Raw genomic sequence first — 18,421 nt, 5'->3', positions numbered from 1 at the left:
GGAGTGAGTTGCCATGCTCTCCCCCAGGGAGTCTTCTCGAACTTGGAATTGAACCGGTGTCTCTTATGTCTGCTGCATTGACAGGCGGGTTCTTTACCACTAGCACCACCTGGGAAGCCCCTCTCTTTGGTTTGATGCTTTTTAGTATCTGAGAACAGAGAAGGCAATGGCACCCCACTCCAGTACTCTTGCCTGGAAAACCCCATAGATGGAGGAGCCTGGTGGGCTACGTCCATGGGGTAGCTAAGAGTCGGACACGACTGAGCGACTTCACTTTCACTTTTCACTTTCATGCCTTGGAGAAGGAAATGGCAACCCACTCGTGTTCTTGCCTGGAGAATCCCAGGAACGGCGGAGCCTGGTGGGCTGCCATCTATGGGGTCACACAGAGTCAGACACGACTGAAGCAACTTAGCAGCAGCAGCAGCTGAAAAAATGAACCGTTTTTTATTTTCAGTGTGAATATGTCTCCCTCTGAGAAAGATATAAGCAATAACAGAAACATCTCATTTGCACACTTTTGGCTGTTATTGCAACATATTTAAATAGCTTATCTGACTTTTTTAGTGTCTAGGATTAATGAACAGCATGCTTCTGTTTGGCTATAATGCCAAGAAGTTTTGAACCTTCTGAAATTCTTCTGCTTGTCACTTCTCCTGTCACTAGTCTGAAGCTAATGACCACATCTGCAATCTGGAAAGCTTTGTAGTGATCCCTTCACCAGGCTCGATTACCCCTTTAAATAGCATGATGTAAGTAGCAATCAAATATGTGGTAATATGACAATACATAGGAAAAAGACAGCCTCGGTTTTCAAAGGATTTACAATCTAATAAAGACACTATGATATTTATATAAAGTCTGTAATAAAATGGAAGAAGTTGCCACCTCTCTTCCTTTTAGGAACAACCTTCTGATCATGCTAGATTTAGGAAAATCAGAACTGAATATAAACACTTGTTTGATGGTCCCATCAACTTCCCGTGTCTTTAAGCATTCCTCTGAGTCTGTCCCTTTACCCATCATGTCAGGAAAAACAGACCTGTTGCATTCATCACAATCCAAGCCCTGAGAAAGGAGGCTGTAGAATGCAAAGAGCCTAAGATTTGGAAGCCAAAGCCGAAGTTCAAAGTCAGCTGGTCTCCTGGCTGTTTGACCTAGTGGAGCTCTTAGTACTCCTGTAAGTTCTAGGACCTGAATCTATGTGATAACACATCTGTCTCACAAGCTTTTCTTGAAGATTGAGCTAAATATATGGAGCGCATCTTATGTCACCCAACCTGTACTAGGTACTTATTTTCTCTGAACAATCAGCGGAAGACAAGTATCACCATAAAGAATTACTTCCATCCTGAAATGACGTCTTTAGTTTAGCATTTTTCTCAGGTATTTTTTTCCAGTCCCAGTTCCTCCCCAGACCTGACCATTGTGTGTTGGGAATCCTTAGTTTCTTCCTCCTGCTTTGTGGCTAAATCTTGGCTCCCACAATAGCCAGTCTGAGTCTTGAACCAAAAGAAAACAAGTCATTTGGTCTCAGTGGTTTCCAGTGAATAATTAAATACAGCAAGAATATATGTTCTAAGACCTAAGGTTTTATTTCCAATGGAGTCACTAAGCTTCTTTCTTCCAAGGTACTAAGAATTGCCATTCCAGGGAGTGAAAGCAAAAGCAAGATGAAACCACACACGACACGCTCAGTTATCCGTCTCTGAGCGACAGCAGAATCACGGGAGTGAGCCAAGCCCCACCCTCCACCTCACACAGAGAGCCTTGGGTGGGAGTGGGATGGGGGGCTCTGGGAATGAAGCATTTCCAGAAAAAAAAAAAAGCAATTATGCCCACAGTAAATAAGACTCAAAGTCTGAAATCATGCTACGTCTTCAGATTTTACTCTGGGCACAGTGGGATGCTCAGATTTGCAATTTCTCCTTGTGTTCTGTGCCCGTCCAAGTGTGGGTTAATTCAATTATGTCTGCTGCTTTCATTAATACATGGTTACCAAGTTTATTCAAACAATACATGAAAAACCAGACTGCCCATCAATAAATTCATGTTGCAAAAATATACCTTTATATGATTGTTAAGAGAACCAAAGACCATGATTCCCAGATGATAAAAATGAATTGATCACTGGCAAGAGACGATCGAAATAAAACTAAAGAAACTACTCAACTAGCAAGCAATCATTAAAATCCACTATGTGCCAGGTGCCAGAGGTAGAGTTGTGGGCCAGGGGTGGTTCCCAAAGTGTTCTGAACTGTGGTTAGAAAAATCTTTCTAGCAGCTAGCCTGGAAGGTGGGTTCAAAGAGTGCAGGCTTTAGCAGGGATTATTAAGATAATATTGTAACAATCTACATGAATAGAAAAAAGGGAGAATAGATGAGAGGAAAAGAGAAAGTTTAGAATGGAGAACGCATAGAATGTGGTATCTATATAGGTTTGGGCTCACTGTCTATTAGAAACGAAGACCTGGACAGATGCCCCATGTACGTATAGGGTCTGGATGTCTCCAAAGGACTATCCCCTCACAGTGTGCAGATCTATTTCATCTATGACACCGTTGTCCATCCACTCAAGCCAGTATTTCTCTCTTCCTTGGAGGGAATCAAATTTATCTCAGCTCCAAAATAATTCATTCAAACTGCTTCTCCCCAATGCCATGGCTACTACCCTCAATCAGGTGACCATCGTTTCTCTATAATTTCCCCAATTTCATTTTCACCACTAGTATTGATTTCTCACGTTTCTTTTCTGGCAGGAGAATGATTTTTCTAAAATCGACTCTCATTCTTTTTCCTTAAAATAGTGCAGAAATTCTTCACCGCCTTTGGGTTAAGGCCTAAACAACTTAATACTACATGAAGGATGCCTAACGAACCAGCCCACAATTATCTCCCAAGCCATGATCATATCTGCCACTCCCTGCCTTAACCATTCTGTGCTATTTGCGGTTCCTTAAATAAAGTGCACATCTTTATGCCTCTGTTTGCATATTTCCCTCCATTTAGAGTACTTTCTCACACCCTTTTCCCCTCACCTGATAACTAGTACTACCCAACAGGTCTAAGTGTTATGCCACTTCTTACAGGAAGTCCTCCTTACCTGACGTCTATGTTTGTGATGCTCCTCTGTGTCCCCAGTATCACTCATACCCAATCAAAATCCACTGAGTGGCTTGGAAAGTGCTGGTATTTATCTCTTCCCCCAGCTCCCCATACTTGCCATCTGTAGACAGTGAAATCCTCAAGGACAGGACTCATGAGTGACTTGCTCCTTGGGGACTTGCTGTCTCCTCATTCACTGCAGGCTATTTGATAGTTACTCAGTAAACGCACGCAGCCTGAGTGCCTGAAAGGAAAGTGCTCCACAGACTGGGCCATGAGGATCATGCGCATTTGATAAGAAGAGAAACCCATCAGAGAGACTAAAACAGCCAAGGAGAGAACCAAGACAGACACCATAGGCTGCAGGCAAAAAAGGGAGAACCAGCCAATGGAAACAGTGCCCAGTGTCAATGGGAGGGCAAATGAGACAAAGGAGGAGGTGAGGGCTCTTCATGTAGCAGGAGAACAGTTTCTGGAAAGTGACGGGTGCCAAGTGTTGTAAAGTCAGGGGCAGGTGAGTTAGAACATGGCGCAAGGAGACAACAGGGAAAAACACACAGTGCTCGAGGGAAAACAGTAGCTGAAGGGTGGTGGAGTGTATCAAGGGCAAAGAAGGAACGGGTATGCGTGTGTGTGTACATTAGAATTCTTTTTAAAAACCTCAGCCATAAATCTGACTGGCAAAGTGAAAAGTGAGACTATATATTCAGGTAGAGAATACATGCTTACTGAATGAAAGATATAAATAATAAGTGAATAACTGCATTTAGATAGGAAATTTACCATAAAAAAAAAACAAATTTTATCAAAATGTAAACTTATTAAAAACCCAAGAGCCCACCTTTATATTTCAGAAGAGACCACTCAGCTCATAGACCAAAATCTATAATTAGCTGCTGAAATGACAATTTTCATTGTCTCTATTTTACTGCCAGTGGGACATCTGTTTTTCATGTGTGTGCGTGTGTGCTGAGTTGTGTCTGACTCTTTGCAACCCCACAGACTGAAGCCACCAGGCTCTTCTGTCCATGGAATTTTCCAGGCAAGAATACTGGGGTGGGTTGCCATTTCCTACTCCAGAGAATCTTCCTGATTCAGGGATAAAACCTTGTCCTCCTGCATCTCCTACATTGGCAGGAGGATTTTTTACTACTGTGCTACCTGAGAAGCCTGCTTTCATAGTCGCTACAAAACTTCTTTGCAGGGACTTGGCTAGCGGCTCAGTGGATAAGAATTGGCCTGCCAATGCAGAGGATGTAGACTCGATCCCTAATCTGGAAGACTCCACATGCCACAGAGCAACTAACCTCGTGCGCCACAGCTGTTGAGCCTGTGTTCTGGAACCCACAAGCAGCAACTACTGAAGCCAGGTGCCGCCAGAGCTGACGCTCCACAAGAGAAGCCACCACAGTGAGAAGCCCGCACACTGCAACCACAGAGTCGGCTCAGTCTCCACACTAGAGAGCCCGACCAAAGCAACAAAGACTCACTGCAGCCAAAAATATGTACATTAATAAATAAACATTTTAAAAAATCGAAAAGCTTCCTTTGAAATGCCTTAGATTTTATATACGATCCTGTAATCCCTTTCATTCAGATAAATAGCTTTAGCTTTCCAAGTAGCAGTTAATGACCCCGAAGTCAGATAGGACACAGAAAAAACATCAAGGAAGGGACACTTTTTAGAAAACAACAGATAACTCAGTTATCGGAATGTCTAACCAGAAAGTAAAGTGCATGTGGATGAAAAGGGCCACACTTTCCTTTCAAACAGGATTTTCTTTTAAGTTCCTATCAGATATAAAGTTCTATCAGGTTGCTGTGGTATTAGTTTAACTTATGATGGTTTAGAGAACACATCGAAGAAAATGGGCTTAAAATATTATATTACTCTTCTTGAGACATATGTGCCTTATGCAATTAACAATACATTGAGCATCAATATTCTAATTTTAGAAACATTCATCCACAAACATGAATCAGTTAATGCTAAATTTAATTTCTAATAGGCTTCTTCTTTTCACACTCAACTCTCTAAGGCCATACTACATGGTATCTCAAAAATATTAATTTACTTACTGTGGGAGCAATTACATTCCTAGAAAAAAATCTGTGCAATAAATGTACGCACATATAAAACAAATTAAACTTTTTTGAAAAAACTATTTTCTTATGGAAAATTGTATTTCTGACCGAGTACCTGAGAAGTGCATAAAACTTTCAGAGAAATTCATAAAATCCTTCATATAATTAAATTATAAATAATGCTTCAATATAAGTCAAAGTTTGTCAAATTGCATATATAGAAAAACATAAAGTTAAAATATTTGAAAAGACCCTGATGCTGGGAAAGATTGGAGGCAGGAGGAGAAGGGGACAACAGAGGATGAGATGGTTGGATGGCATCACCGACTCAATGGACATGAGTTTGAGTAAACTCCGGGAGTTGGTGATGGACAAGGAGACTTGGCATATTGCAGTCCATGGGATTGCAAAGAGTCAGACACAACTGAGCAACTGAACTGAACTGAACTGATAGTGCTTACAGGGAACTCAGATCTGGCATGGCTTTTTTTCAAAGGAGTCACTACTGGGTAGGATAATTTTTCATGGTGCAGACTGTCCCATGTTTTAGAGGGTTGTGGTTAGCAGAACCCCAATGGGCATGGTGACTACTAAAAAAGGAAAAAAAAGCCCACACATTTTCAAATGCTCCCTGGGGGAATAAAGCTCCCTAGTTTGGAGAAGAAACTGTAGCCCATTCAAAAGGAATGGCTCACATTTACATCACCAGGTAACAATAGTGAAAGGTCTTGAGCCCTAGTCTCCAGAAAGCCAGTGCTAAGAGGGATCCAACAGAGAAGGTCTGGAGTAAATGCTCATGTGCTAAGTCACTTCAGTTGTGTCCGACTCTCTGCCACCCTATGGACTATAGTCTGCCAGGCTCCTCTGTTCATGGGATTTTCCAGGCAAGAATATTGGAGTGGTCGCCATGCCCTTCTCCAGGCGATCTTCCCAACCCAGGGATCGAACCTACACCTCTTAACGTCTCCTGCATTGGCAGGCAGGTTCTTTTACCACTAGCGCCACCTGGGAAGCCCCATACAGGCTCATATCCTACTCCGATTTCAGCTTTAGCCTTCATGCATTAGGATTTTCATTCATTGACTATTTTCTAAGTTTATATCCAGTCATCACTTTAACCACTCACCAATGCCCTTGCCCATTTATTCATATCCTCCTCCATCTCAATCATAGATCTATATTCCTGCCCCAACTGTGGTCCTCTTTCTAGAGACTGGGGACAGAGGTCAACACAAATCCAGGGTCTCCAGTGGAGCAGCCTTGATGGGCAGACCTTCTCTATCACTGTCTCCATGCTCCAGTTCTTTCACACTCTGTCTTTCCTGCCGATGCAGAGCTGGGCACCTTCAACTTGCCTTCACCCCACCCACAAAGGAATCTGCTCTGGTAGCTGGTGTTTCACTAATCTGTTATGAAATGCAGGAAGGCATTTCATCTCCCTCCCCATCTCTCCCACACTTCTCTGTTTATCTTATTGTATCTACAGCATTAGATTGAACAGAGCAGTACTAGACAGAATCCTGAGACTCTTCTCAAGAAGTCAGAAAAGTCTTAAGAGATTTCCATTTCTCTTTGTTATTTAAGGATAAGAGATTTTGCCATAATCAAATAACTGAATTATATATTTTTCCAGTATCTAATATATGTTTAAAATGTCATCATGTGAAAAAAACCTAAAAGTTAAAAATCCCTACTTTGGTGTTCATTTCATTTAATTTTCATTTTTTACTTTACTAAATAACAGAAGCAAAACTCTGGGGCCACTCATCTAAAGGGTAATCCCTCTATATATACAAGTTGGAAATTCAAATTCAGCAGAAAACCTACAACAGTTGAAAGAGGCCACATGCTTACCCGGATGTAGGCATCCTGATGGTGCTTGGCGAAGTACAGCATGTTGTCCAGAGCTAACATCCCAGGAGGGGTCTGGGTAAAGTCCATGGCGGGGTTGACATGATTCTGTGGTTAAAACAAAAGGTTTGATCAGGTTAGTTCTTCAGTAGATTTCATCAACAACCACTAGAGGTCTGGTTTCCCTCCACAAGACCACAAAGTACCACAGGGCAAGCTCCAAATAATCAAGTAGGACATTTGCTGTCTCCATGTGAGCCTGTTGTGGTGGCGATGGGGGCTTCTTTCTACAAGTGCGTCAAAATCGGCTTCTAGACACAGGGTTGGGAGACTCAGCTGAAAATCGAAATATGGGATTATTCTTAGACATGTGACACTGCAAGAAAAGAAAATAATGCAAAAACAGTTATTTCTGGTGGTTGTGCTCTACTGGAACCAGTAGTATTTGGGAAGAAAGACCTGGGATAAAGCTGTATGTCTGCCATTTACCTTTCTGCACCTTAACTTCCTCATCCTCATGAGTGAGGGTAAAGTATGGTCACACCAGTCCATGGTGTTTGTGAACTGTCCAGACTTAGAGGTCTCTGCAGACACATGACTATAAAATTCAGATGTTCACAGGATCCTAACATCTCCCTACTTCCAGGGAGTGCTCTGGCCTTGTCACCCACACAGTGTCAAGAACCACACAAAAAAACAAAACACAATAGTTATAAATATGCCCAATAAATTGTCCATATGCTCAAGATTATTCAGTAAACACCACCAGAGACTCCTAGTCAGGGCAGTAAACCACTTTCCACAGCCAACTGTTGAAAACAATTACCAACATCTGTCTTGAAAATTCAGATCTAAATGGCTAATGATTTGGGGGGCTTCCCAGGCGGCACCAGTGGTAGAGGACCTGCCCACCAATGCAGGAGATGTAAGTGTTGAGGGTTCCATCCCTGGGCTGGAAAGATACCCTGCAGGAGGGCATGGCAACCCACTCCAATATTCTTGCCTGGAGAATTCCGTGGAGAGAGGAGCCTGGGAGGCTATGGTCCATAGAGTCCCACAAAGTCAGATACGACGAAAGCAACTTAGCCCACACGCAAATGATTTGAGGGAAGTCATTTTTCTGCTAAAGAGATTGAAAAGAAATGCTGAAGAGATATTCAAGAAACTACTCTTTCCTCATAATCTAGGTAATTTGTATGAAAGAATATATTTTATTTTGTTCCTGAATACTTCTTAATAAACAGTCTGACCCTCTGATATGCCAGAGAAATTTTGGTCAACGGTAATTTTTTTTACTTTACATACAGGAAGAATTTTTTGTTCACTTGCTCAAACAACCCACACTTTTTTACCTCCTTCAAGAATACACAGAAGTTATCTTTTGCATGCTGATTTGACATTGTTTTATGAGCTAATAACATGTAAAATTATAGGACAGTGGCTGCCTACTGGCCACAGTTCCGCAATTTCCAGAAACCTCTGTCCATATCTGTAAAGCAATTTGGGCCAATGTACTGACTTCAATATTTTGTTTTAGCACTTTAACCTGATTTGTTTGTTAAGATGTTGAAAAATTTTTTAAATACCGAAGTACTACTAGTTAGGATAAGAAAGATATATTTCATAAAATAAATAAAATTGTAACAAAAATGAAAATCATTGAGCACATCAAGTGCAGTGAGATTCAGCCTTAATCTGATACTCACTGGTGTATGAGAGTCAGACCTGTATTCAAAAGTGAGGGGGTGGGTGAACCAAAATGCTGAAAATAAATGATCAAAGATGTAGACTAAAAAGTAACTTGCAGTGAAAATCTTGTAATATTTTCAGTCCTTTAGAAGAGAATGGTAGAAGTGCCCTCATTATGTGTACATTTTTATTTTGACTTGAATGTATTCGATTTTCATGAACACAACTAACATAAAAATGTTACTATCTGTTGAATACTCTTCAGGGCTAGCACTAGTTTGGGTTTCACTAGGGTTCTCTCATCTAATAAATAGGTGGTGGGCACTATTGTTATCCTCATTTTATTAATTTTTAATAATACAATGCTGTTTTATTTTTGTTTAATTCTGGAGTAGAATACTCCAAAATTCATCTCATATTTTTTCTTAGGTGTATATTTTATTGAAGTACAGTTGATTTACAACATTATATTAATTTCAACATTTAAAGTTATTACAAAATATTGGCTATATTCCCTGTGCTTTACAATATGTCCTTGTATATTTTATTTTATCCATAGTGGTTTGTATCTTTTAATCCCATACTCCAATTCTGCCCCTCGCTGCTTCACTCTCCCCACTAGTAACCACCAGTTTGTTCTCTATATCTGTGAGTCTTTTTCTATCTTGTTCTAGTCATTCGTCTTATTTTTCAGATTACACACATAAGTGATAGCATACAGTATTTGTCTCTCTCCATCTGACTAATGTCATATCCTCCAGGTCCATCCGTGTTGTTAAAAAATGGTGAATTTTTTTTTTTATAGCTGAGTAGAAATCCATTGTATGGATGGATGTGTGTGTGTGTGTGTGTGTGTGTGTACACACATATATCTACATCTATGTCACACCTTCTTTACCCATTTGTTTGTGGCTGGACACTTTGGTTGTTTTCATATCTTGGCTATGCTGCTATGAACACTGGGATACATGTATTTTTTTGAATTAGCATTTCAGTTTTCTTTGAATATATACCCAGGAATGGAATTGCTGGGTTATATGGTAGTTCTAGTTTTAGTTTTTTGAGGAAGCACCATACTGTTTTCCATAGTGGCTGCACGAATTTTATTGATGAGGAAACTACAGCTCAGATGAGATAAGAATCTTGCCCAGGAACTTGCAACTTGAACTTGGAAGTGCAGGCAAGGTCTTGCTTGGACAACAAGTTTCCACATGCTTTTGCTCCTACTTTTTTCCTTTATATGTTGAATGCATTTATTTTGGTACTGCTAGCCATTTATACTTTATATAGCCTGAGAAAAGCTTGAGAAAAAAGTAGGCTAATCAATATTAGCTGCTACATAGCATGGTCGGGCCAACAAAGGAGAGTGTGCCAAATAAAAGAGAAAAACATGACATTTACTTCAGACTTATTTCTAGTGTTGGTCTATGAATCTATTCCAAAAATAAGTATATGGAAAGACAATCATCTGAAAAAGAAATTAGTTTCTCTGAATCTAGTTTAAACAACCCTCCAAAGCTATGTGTTAGTGAAGCTGACCAAAAAGAAGGCCCTGTGGGTCAAGGGTCATCAGTCTTGTTTGAACAGTGCTCCTAGGACCCTCTAGAAACCTATTTCAGTCAATTATACACTTCCTTAGGCACACAATGGGGGTATCAAATAGGGCACTGCTGCTTTCAAAGGTCTTACAGTAAAGAAAAAGTATATTTTTATAGCTCTTTTAAAGATTCATGTGGCTATTTAGCAAACAGTCCCAATAAAATAATGCCTGCTATCTGTTAGGTGTTATATAAACCACCTTGAAGATGTTAACTCTTAATCCTCATAAAATTCCCACAGAGCGGGTCTTATTATTTTCCTCCATTGATGGTAGAAAACTGAGGCACTGAGCATCTGGATAGGTTGCAGAGTTTTAGAGCCAGAAGGTGGCAGAACCAGAATCTGAACTAAGGTCACAGGCTTTAAACCAGGATTTTAGTGTCACGTAGCTGTTCAACCAGACACCTTTGGAAATTTTACAAAGATGTCCAATGCAGGTTCTCAGTCGTTGTAGTTTTCCCCAGTCAACGCTTTGTTCAGGCAAAGTGGGCCTGTGATCTATCGTTTTCAATAAAAGCTCTAATTTCTCCATCCCTTCCAGACATAACAGACCAGAGTCTCTCTCATGTTCAATAAACCAGGTCTTATTGTCTCCAAAAAATAGGCTCTTATTAAACCAAAGTCAATTAGAAAATTGCCTTTGATTTTCTATGACTTGCTCTAAATTATGAAGCGTCACTGCATTTTAGATTAAAAAATAACTTGCCTTGTGAGTGAACGATAGTCTGGTTTTTTTCTGTCTCTGTCTTTTTAACTCATTTTTCCAGCCTCTCTCTCCTTGAAATGATTGTTTCCTCTTTCTCTTTTGGTTTTAACAGCCAGTGAAATTATTTTACAAGCATAGATTCTGATAATGGAAAAAGTATAAGAATTACTTGCCAAGACATTTGAGAGCTCTCTATACTGTGGCGAAAATAATCTGAGAACCCAGCAAGGCCAATAGTTCCCCTATTCCTTCCTTAGGTATGAGATGCTCTGGATACAGATTTATTTTCTTTTCTTGTTCCATGTTATTTTTTTCCCACCTGTCTTGAAATGGAAGCTGCAAGTGCTTTGATAAATGACTTGAAAATTTCCCTTGTTTTACTGCAAAGCCTGTGTACCTCTGTACATCCTCCTGAAATGCCATTTGTTAGAGCCTGTAGAAGTGCTGCTCCCTGAATCACATCAGACAGCTCTAAGCCTCTGGAGAAAGGGGGAGCAGCCACTTGCATTTCCAAGGCGCCAAAAATTTTCACTTTGGGAAAATGGTACCAACCAACTGAAGATAGCATGATTTATTTTATAGCGAGCACCCTACGTACGGTTTGTGTTTAGTGTTCCTAGAGATCTGTTTCTCTTCTATTATCCTCATGCCAGTTTTTTTAAGTTGAATTGTTTCAATCACACATCCAAGGTCTAAGACAGAGAATCTTTAAATATGTTCCAGGCCCAAATCACTGGAGGTCACTGGAGAGTTGTGGACTTCAAATATAAGCTAGGCTGGTCATCTGATTTTGCAGTTAAGAAAACTAAGCACCTGGTGAACAGTGGTGCTCCAACTTAAGCAGAAATCCAAGCCAAATCTCCTGAAGGCTCTGCTGAAGCACCAATTGCTGGCCCTTCTGATTCAGGAGGGCTGGAGTGAGGTCCAAGGATCTGCATCTCTAACAAGTTCCCAAGTGACACAGATGCTGCCGGTTGGGGACCACAATTTGAGACCTACTGATGACTGCAATGACTCATCTCAAATAACACAAGTAATATCAAAGTAAGATCTGGAATCCATATCCACTCATCCCCTGAGTCCCATGCAGCTTCTCTAAGCATCCCTGAGTCCCATGATCCCCTGAGTATCATGCTTTAAACTGACTGGTTCCAGGGTGTGACACATTATAAATATACTTGTTGTTTATCAGCTTTGTGCTTTGGCCTCTTATTCAGAAAACAGAAATTTCCTTTTTCAGAAAAAGGAATTATAATTTAGAAGCCTATCACTTCTATTTCTCCAATTTCAGACGAAAATAATATATATTAGTACCTCCACGGGGAAGGTAGGAACCTGTAATCAGTCAATATTTTTTACTCCTGAATGCTTCCTGGTTGGGGAAGCAGTGCTGGCACGAGCCTGAATGATTTTTAAATGATCTGTGTTTTTCAATTACCAATGCCATGCTAGTCCTTCATTAGTGTGGATAATAAAGAGATGATTACAATAATGCCTGCCAGATGGCATATCGCAGAGAAAGCCTTTGAGGATTTAGGAGTTAATATTTGTGCTATATGAGTGCCTACATTTGCTGAACAAATATAGCATTAAAAGCAACCTTTAAAACAAATCACACTGAGTGAATATTCATTCAGTCTAGGAAAAGCCCCATCAAGGCTATTTCTTGAGGCTGGTAAATTAAGGTCATGTTCTCCAAGGGGAAGCAGGTTTTGATGGTTGCAAAAGATCACGTGGGAGTTGTGCCAAACTGTGCATTCCTTCCACTCCTTGCCTCCCAACCCAGGAGAAAGGGTATGTGGGCATTTCAACAGGTTCCTACAACAGCACTTATCCACCTTGGATGCCCCTGAAAATCCCCTTTGGAGCTTTGAAAAATTCTGATGTCCAGGCTCTACCCAAAATCTGCTAAGTGGAAACCAAGCAACTGGATTTCTGAAGCTCCAATGTCCAGCCAAGATTGAGAACACTTTCCCAAATCATTGGGTCTCAAATTTGAGCATGATCAGAATCTAATAGAGCGTCTGTTCAGTTAGATTGCTGGGCACCACCTCCAGAGTTTCTGGTTGAGGCCTGAGAATCTGCATTAATACATGTTTCCAGGGGTTACTGATGGTCTCTGGACCATACTTTGAGAACCTCTGCTCTAAAGCCACAGTAACCCAATGCAAGAGAGTTCTAGGGACCTATACGCACCAACTGATGGAGTTGGAACCTTGATTCCCTGTATCAAAGTGTTTGGTTTGGCAGGGACTTTTATAGTGACGTCTGCTTTAGGGAGGACATGCACTCTTCAAATTGATACAGGCTCAGCACTCTCTCACCTGGCTGCCTCACACAGTAAAATGAGGAAGTTCGTAACAGTATCTGACTATTTGACCCCCAACACAGATGACTGTTCCAAAGTCCTAGACATAGCCCTTAGAAATCTTTGCATTCTGTCCTTGGTCTCTTTCCATTAAATTCAATAAAAATGAAGAATTTGGATGAATACAGAGAAGGCAGCTTATTAAATCTGACCTAAGAGTGGGCAAGATGGTGAATATATTGAAGAGCAGAAAAATAGCTGTGACTAGGTACAGGTGGGCATTGTGCCAGGTACTCCAAAGGGGCGATTTAATTTAATCTTCCCAACTACCCAATGAGGCAAGTTATTAAGGAGGTAAATGTTATTCTTCTCTGCCTACAGATGAGAGTGATTCGTGCAAGATGCTGGTTAGAAGTAGCAAAGTCACAACTTCAACCCTGTAGCTTTTTTTTTTTTTTCCTATTTAGGTTCAAAAGGTCTTTGGAGAATAGGAAGATGGGTCCCATTAGCAAGTAGAAGTTTAATCAGAGAAATGTAACATCCCATAAAAAGACTGTTTTAAATATTCAAGAACAAATCTACTACAGAAAAAGGGAAATCTGGCTCACAAATAATTCATGAGATTCCAGCTCCACATCATTAAAATTTGATTCTTTTAGGTAAAGCACAAAGGATCTACAAGAAAGAAATACTCAGAAAGATGCTAAGGGTTCAGGTCAACAGACTATCCATGCTTCTATGCTGGCCTCCCTCTGAGCTATACATTCTCTTCTTTGCCTGGCCTCTGGAACACCCCTACACCTTTGCTTGTCTTTCTAATGTCATTCACCCACCTGTTACTCTGGTTTTCCTGATCTTCAACTTGGCTCCATTTATCTTCTTCCACAGGTCCACAACTAACCTTTTGGGGAATACCTCCAATTCAGTTGAGCTCTGAGACCATCCACTACTATCCAGTGTCACTAGGAACCCCCTCCCTGGGTCTGTTCTGCAACCTAGGAGAGTTCATGACCTATTCTATATTAAGAAATATGAGTTAGAGTTGACAATATAAGTCCAAGATGAATCAATCTCAAGTGGCAGGCAGGAGGCTCTGACAGGCTGGGTTTTATTAACAGGAGCACAACCAGAAGAAGAGAGGAGAATTCCACCATCCAGGCCCAGCTGAGGCCATACCTGTACACAACAGAGAGATCTGGGGGGCCCCACTGCGAACCAGCTCCCAACACATAGGAAATTATACAGAGGGGCAGCCAGGAAGAAGCAGAAATATCTGGACAGAAAGGTGTGTCAGAAAAGTTGGGGGAAAAAAAATTTCAGATATTTAGCCCAGGGGGAAAAGTATATGAGGTGTGACAGTGGTGGTATGTAGTAGGATGGGAGCCGTGATCACTATTGTCACAATTGATTACTATTGTCCTCAGGCATCTCAAGGATTGATATCACTGTAAGGGCAGCTACAGGAAGCAGAATTGGCAGAAAACAGCCTTTTCAGAAATACTGAAGCAGGGACTGGATGTCCAGCCAGAATGTTTTCCAGAGAACTAAAGGGGAGAGAATTGGAGCAAAGGACAATAGATACTTAGCAGCCCTGATTCATTCCTTTTCTTATCAAATAATTTTGGATTTATACTACTGTGCAAGGCACCACAGGAGACAAACATGATAAATTTCATCCAAAGATTTAATCAAAATAGTACTTGGCTTCAAGAAACTTCTGTTTCAGAAGTGAATTATTAAAAGCCTTAACAATACAGCTTTGAAATATGCACATGTGCACATACACACACACTCTGCACACACACACACCCCACAAGCATCAGTAACTTCACACATGCATACTGTGGAAGGTCTCACACAGAAAATTCTGGATTTAAGGCTAATTTCCTTAGTCAAAAAACATGTATATGTATGGGTGAGTCCCTTTGCTGTCCACCTGAAACTATCACAACATTGTTAATTGGTTATACCTCAATATAAAATAAAGTTTTTTTAAAAAATTGTCCTTTTAAAAATTACTCTTAAAAGGTCAGAAAAGGCCATGAAGTGCTATGTATACAATTTATGAAAAACTGGGCTCACTCTTCCTTCATTATCTTGAAGAAGCAGAGTTGAGACTTACTGAATAAAAGAATAAATTCTAATATTGTTTATTTTGTATGTTGATTTAACAGTCAATACAAAGAATTACCATGAAAACTCAATTAAAAACGCCTTGGGAATAAATTTCCTTTAAAATGAAACTGGTTACGGTTTAAAAAAAAGCCTTCATGAATAATGAAACAATGCTGTCAAGGTTTATAAAGATATCTGCAATTTTTCTACTGATCTGAATGCACGCAGGATTCTCATTGACCCAAGCACCGTGGCTCTTGCTAGCAACACCCTACTCTTTCTTCCCTGAACTCCCAGCAGCTTTTTCACTGCTCCTTTTAGAACTCCCTTTTTGCCAGACTTTTGTAGTTTTAAAACAGAAGGTGAACTAGCATCAGTTATGCACAGGGGGTTTTTCTGTCTCCCTCTTTCACCCATCTCCAGGAAGAGCACAGGCTAAAACGTCCATCAAAGGACACAGAACGTGTGCTACCCTCACTCCAGGGCTGGCCCTGCTAGTCATGCAGGGAACCCGTTCCCTCTGAGCCTAGCACAGCTCTCCTGGCAGCCTCTGATATGGGCACCACCACCAACATGGGAGACAAAACCTCTTTTCTGTGATGGAGCCAGGAGCTGGTCAAGATGCTGCTGCTATAGATGGGATGCAGGGGCTTGTGTACTACAATCCCCGCCACCTCCAGGACCTAGCACTGCATGGTGCTAGTGATGATGGTGATGACAGCTCTAATCATGGAAGTGTCACAGCTAACACACACACAGCACTTAATGAAGGCTGAGGACTATTCTAAGCCAGGGGTTACTTCTGCCCAGGGGCCAGATTGGGTCCAGCACTCAATTTTGTAGAGTTGTGAGTTTAAACGTGTATGTCCCTTCTTATATTTTCAAATCTTGTTTTTATTCAAAGGGAAAATAATTACCTTTGACACATGAAAATTATATGAAATTAAAATTTCAATGTTCATAAAGAAAGCTTTGTCAGAACACAGCTATGCACATTTATTTACATATTATCTGTACCTGCTTGAGCATTTCGCCTGCAAGGCCTAAAAGTTTTACTCACTGACCCTTCTTTTACAAGAAAAGTTTGCCAACCCTCTTTCTAAGTGTTTTGTTTTCACAGCAATGCTGTGAGTTAAGAAAATTAATGACTCTTTAATCAAAGTTAAACATCTCAACTATCAAAGAAATGCTAATGTTTGGTAAATGTTTAGTACCTGGATAACACAACCCCTATGTGAATGTTTAATGTTTTGCTCCCCTGGAAAACATTGTACTGATTTTAAAGATTACTAAATTTTAACTGGATAAATGCTGTGTCTTGAAAATGTTAAGTTGAAAGGAATGTTTTTAGTAGCCTTAATTTGTGATGCAAAGTCCCACCTTGGTGTCTTCAGGTCCCTTCTCCTTGCCAACCAAAGGCAAACCTGGGAAGGGACCTTTGACACACTTTTATATAAGACTTTTATACTTTATATAACTTTATGTAAGACTGCCTGCAATTTTGATGAGTTGGGGATCTGGACTGTGTCTCATAAGCATTCTCCTCCTTCCCCCTTTCAGCACAGCTTTTGTAAATGGCAAAGTCCTGGCTTTTAAATTTGGAGACTGTGTTCTCTTTTCCATACCAGTAGAATTCTTATGGTTGTTTTAAAGATGAAGAAATTGAGGAGCAGAGAAGTTAAGTGTCTTGCCAACATTCACACAAACATTATGCTTGGATTTGAACCCAGAAGTTCAGAGCTCATTTTTTAATGGCTATCCTAAAAGGAGAACTGGCTAACTACACAATGAGGGTGGGGTGGGGTGGGGTGGGAATCACTTAATAGAATATTGTATTTGTGCATGCTCAGTCACTACAGTCGTGTCCAACTCTTTGCGACCCAAAGGACCATAGCCCTCCAGGCTCCTCTGTCTATGGGATTCTCCAGGAAAAAATACTGGAGTGGGATGCCATGTCCTCCTCCAGGGTATCTTCCCCACCCAGGGATCGAACCTGGGTTTCCTGTATTGCCGGCGGATTCTTTACCTCTGAGCACTGGGGAAGCCTGATATAACATTATACAGCCTTGAAAAATTATCTTCATAAATAAAATAGACAAGCCATTTGCCAGACATCAAGAAAAAAAGGGAGAAGAATCAAATCAACAAAATTAGAAATGAAAATGGAGAAATCACAACAGACAACACAGAAAAACAAAAGACCATAAAACACTACTATCAGCAACTACATGTCAATAAAATGGACAACTTGGAAGAAATGGACAAATTCTTAGAAAAGTATAACTTTTCCAAAACTGAATCAGGAAGAAATAGAAACTCTTAACAGATCCATCACAAGCATGGAAATAGAAACTGTAACCAGAACTTTCAGTAAACAAAAACCCAGGACCAGACAGCTTCACAGCTGAATTCTACCAAAAATTTAAAGAAGAGCTAACACCTATCCTACTCAAACTCTTCCAGAAAATTGCAGAGGAAGGTAAACTTCCAACTCATTCAATGAGGCCACCATCACCCTAATACCAAAAGCAGACAAAGATGCCACACAAAAAAGAAAACTACAGGCCAATAACACTGATGAACACAGATGCAAAAATCCTTAACAAAATTCTAGCAAACAGAATCCAACAACATATTAAAAAGATCATACATCATGACCAAGTGGGCTTTATCCCAGGGATGCAAGCATTCTTTAATATCTGCAGATCAATAAATGTGATACACCACATTAACAAGTTGAAAAATAAAAACCATATGATTATCTCAATAGATGCAGAGAAAGCCTTTGACAAAATTCAACATCCATTTATGATTAAAAAAAAAAAAAAACCCAGAATGCAGGAATAGAAGGAACATACCTCAACATAATAAAAGCCATATATGATAAACCCACAGCAAACATTATCCTCAATGGTGAAAAATTGAAAGCATTTCCCCTAAAGTCAGGAACAAGACAAGGGTGC

At 40.3% G+C, this 18,421-nt stretch overlaps 1 protein-coding gene across 5 annotated transcripts in view; it reads right to left on the bottom strand.

The window, feature by feature from the left end:
* ELMO1 (engulfment and cell motility 1) overlaps nt 1-18,421 on the bottom strand; it is a 581,836-nt gene that overhangs the window by 279,779 nt on the left and 283,636 nt on the right. For all 5 annotated transcript variants that reach the window (XM_070787263.1, XM_019958763.2, XM_019958762.2 and 2 more), the window contains one exon: nt 7,045-7,149. In XM_070787263.1, coding sequence (XP_070643364.1) covers nt 7,045-7,149 — 105 coding nt within the window. The remainder of the gene's footprint in view (nt 1-7,044; nt 7,150-18,421) is intronic.

This window comes from Bos indicus, chromosome 4, assembly GCF_029378745.1.
Source record: "Bos indicus isolate NIAB-ARS_2022 breed Sahiwal x Tharparkar chromosome 4, NIAB-ARS_B.indTharparkar_mat_pri_1.0, whole genome shotgun sequence".
In the NCBI taxonomy this organism is placed as follows: Eukaryota; Metazoa; Chordata; class Mammalia; order Artiodactyla; family Bovidae; genus Bos; species Bos indicus.
This window is presented reverse-complemented; position numbering and strand designations above follow the sequence as displayed.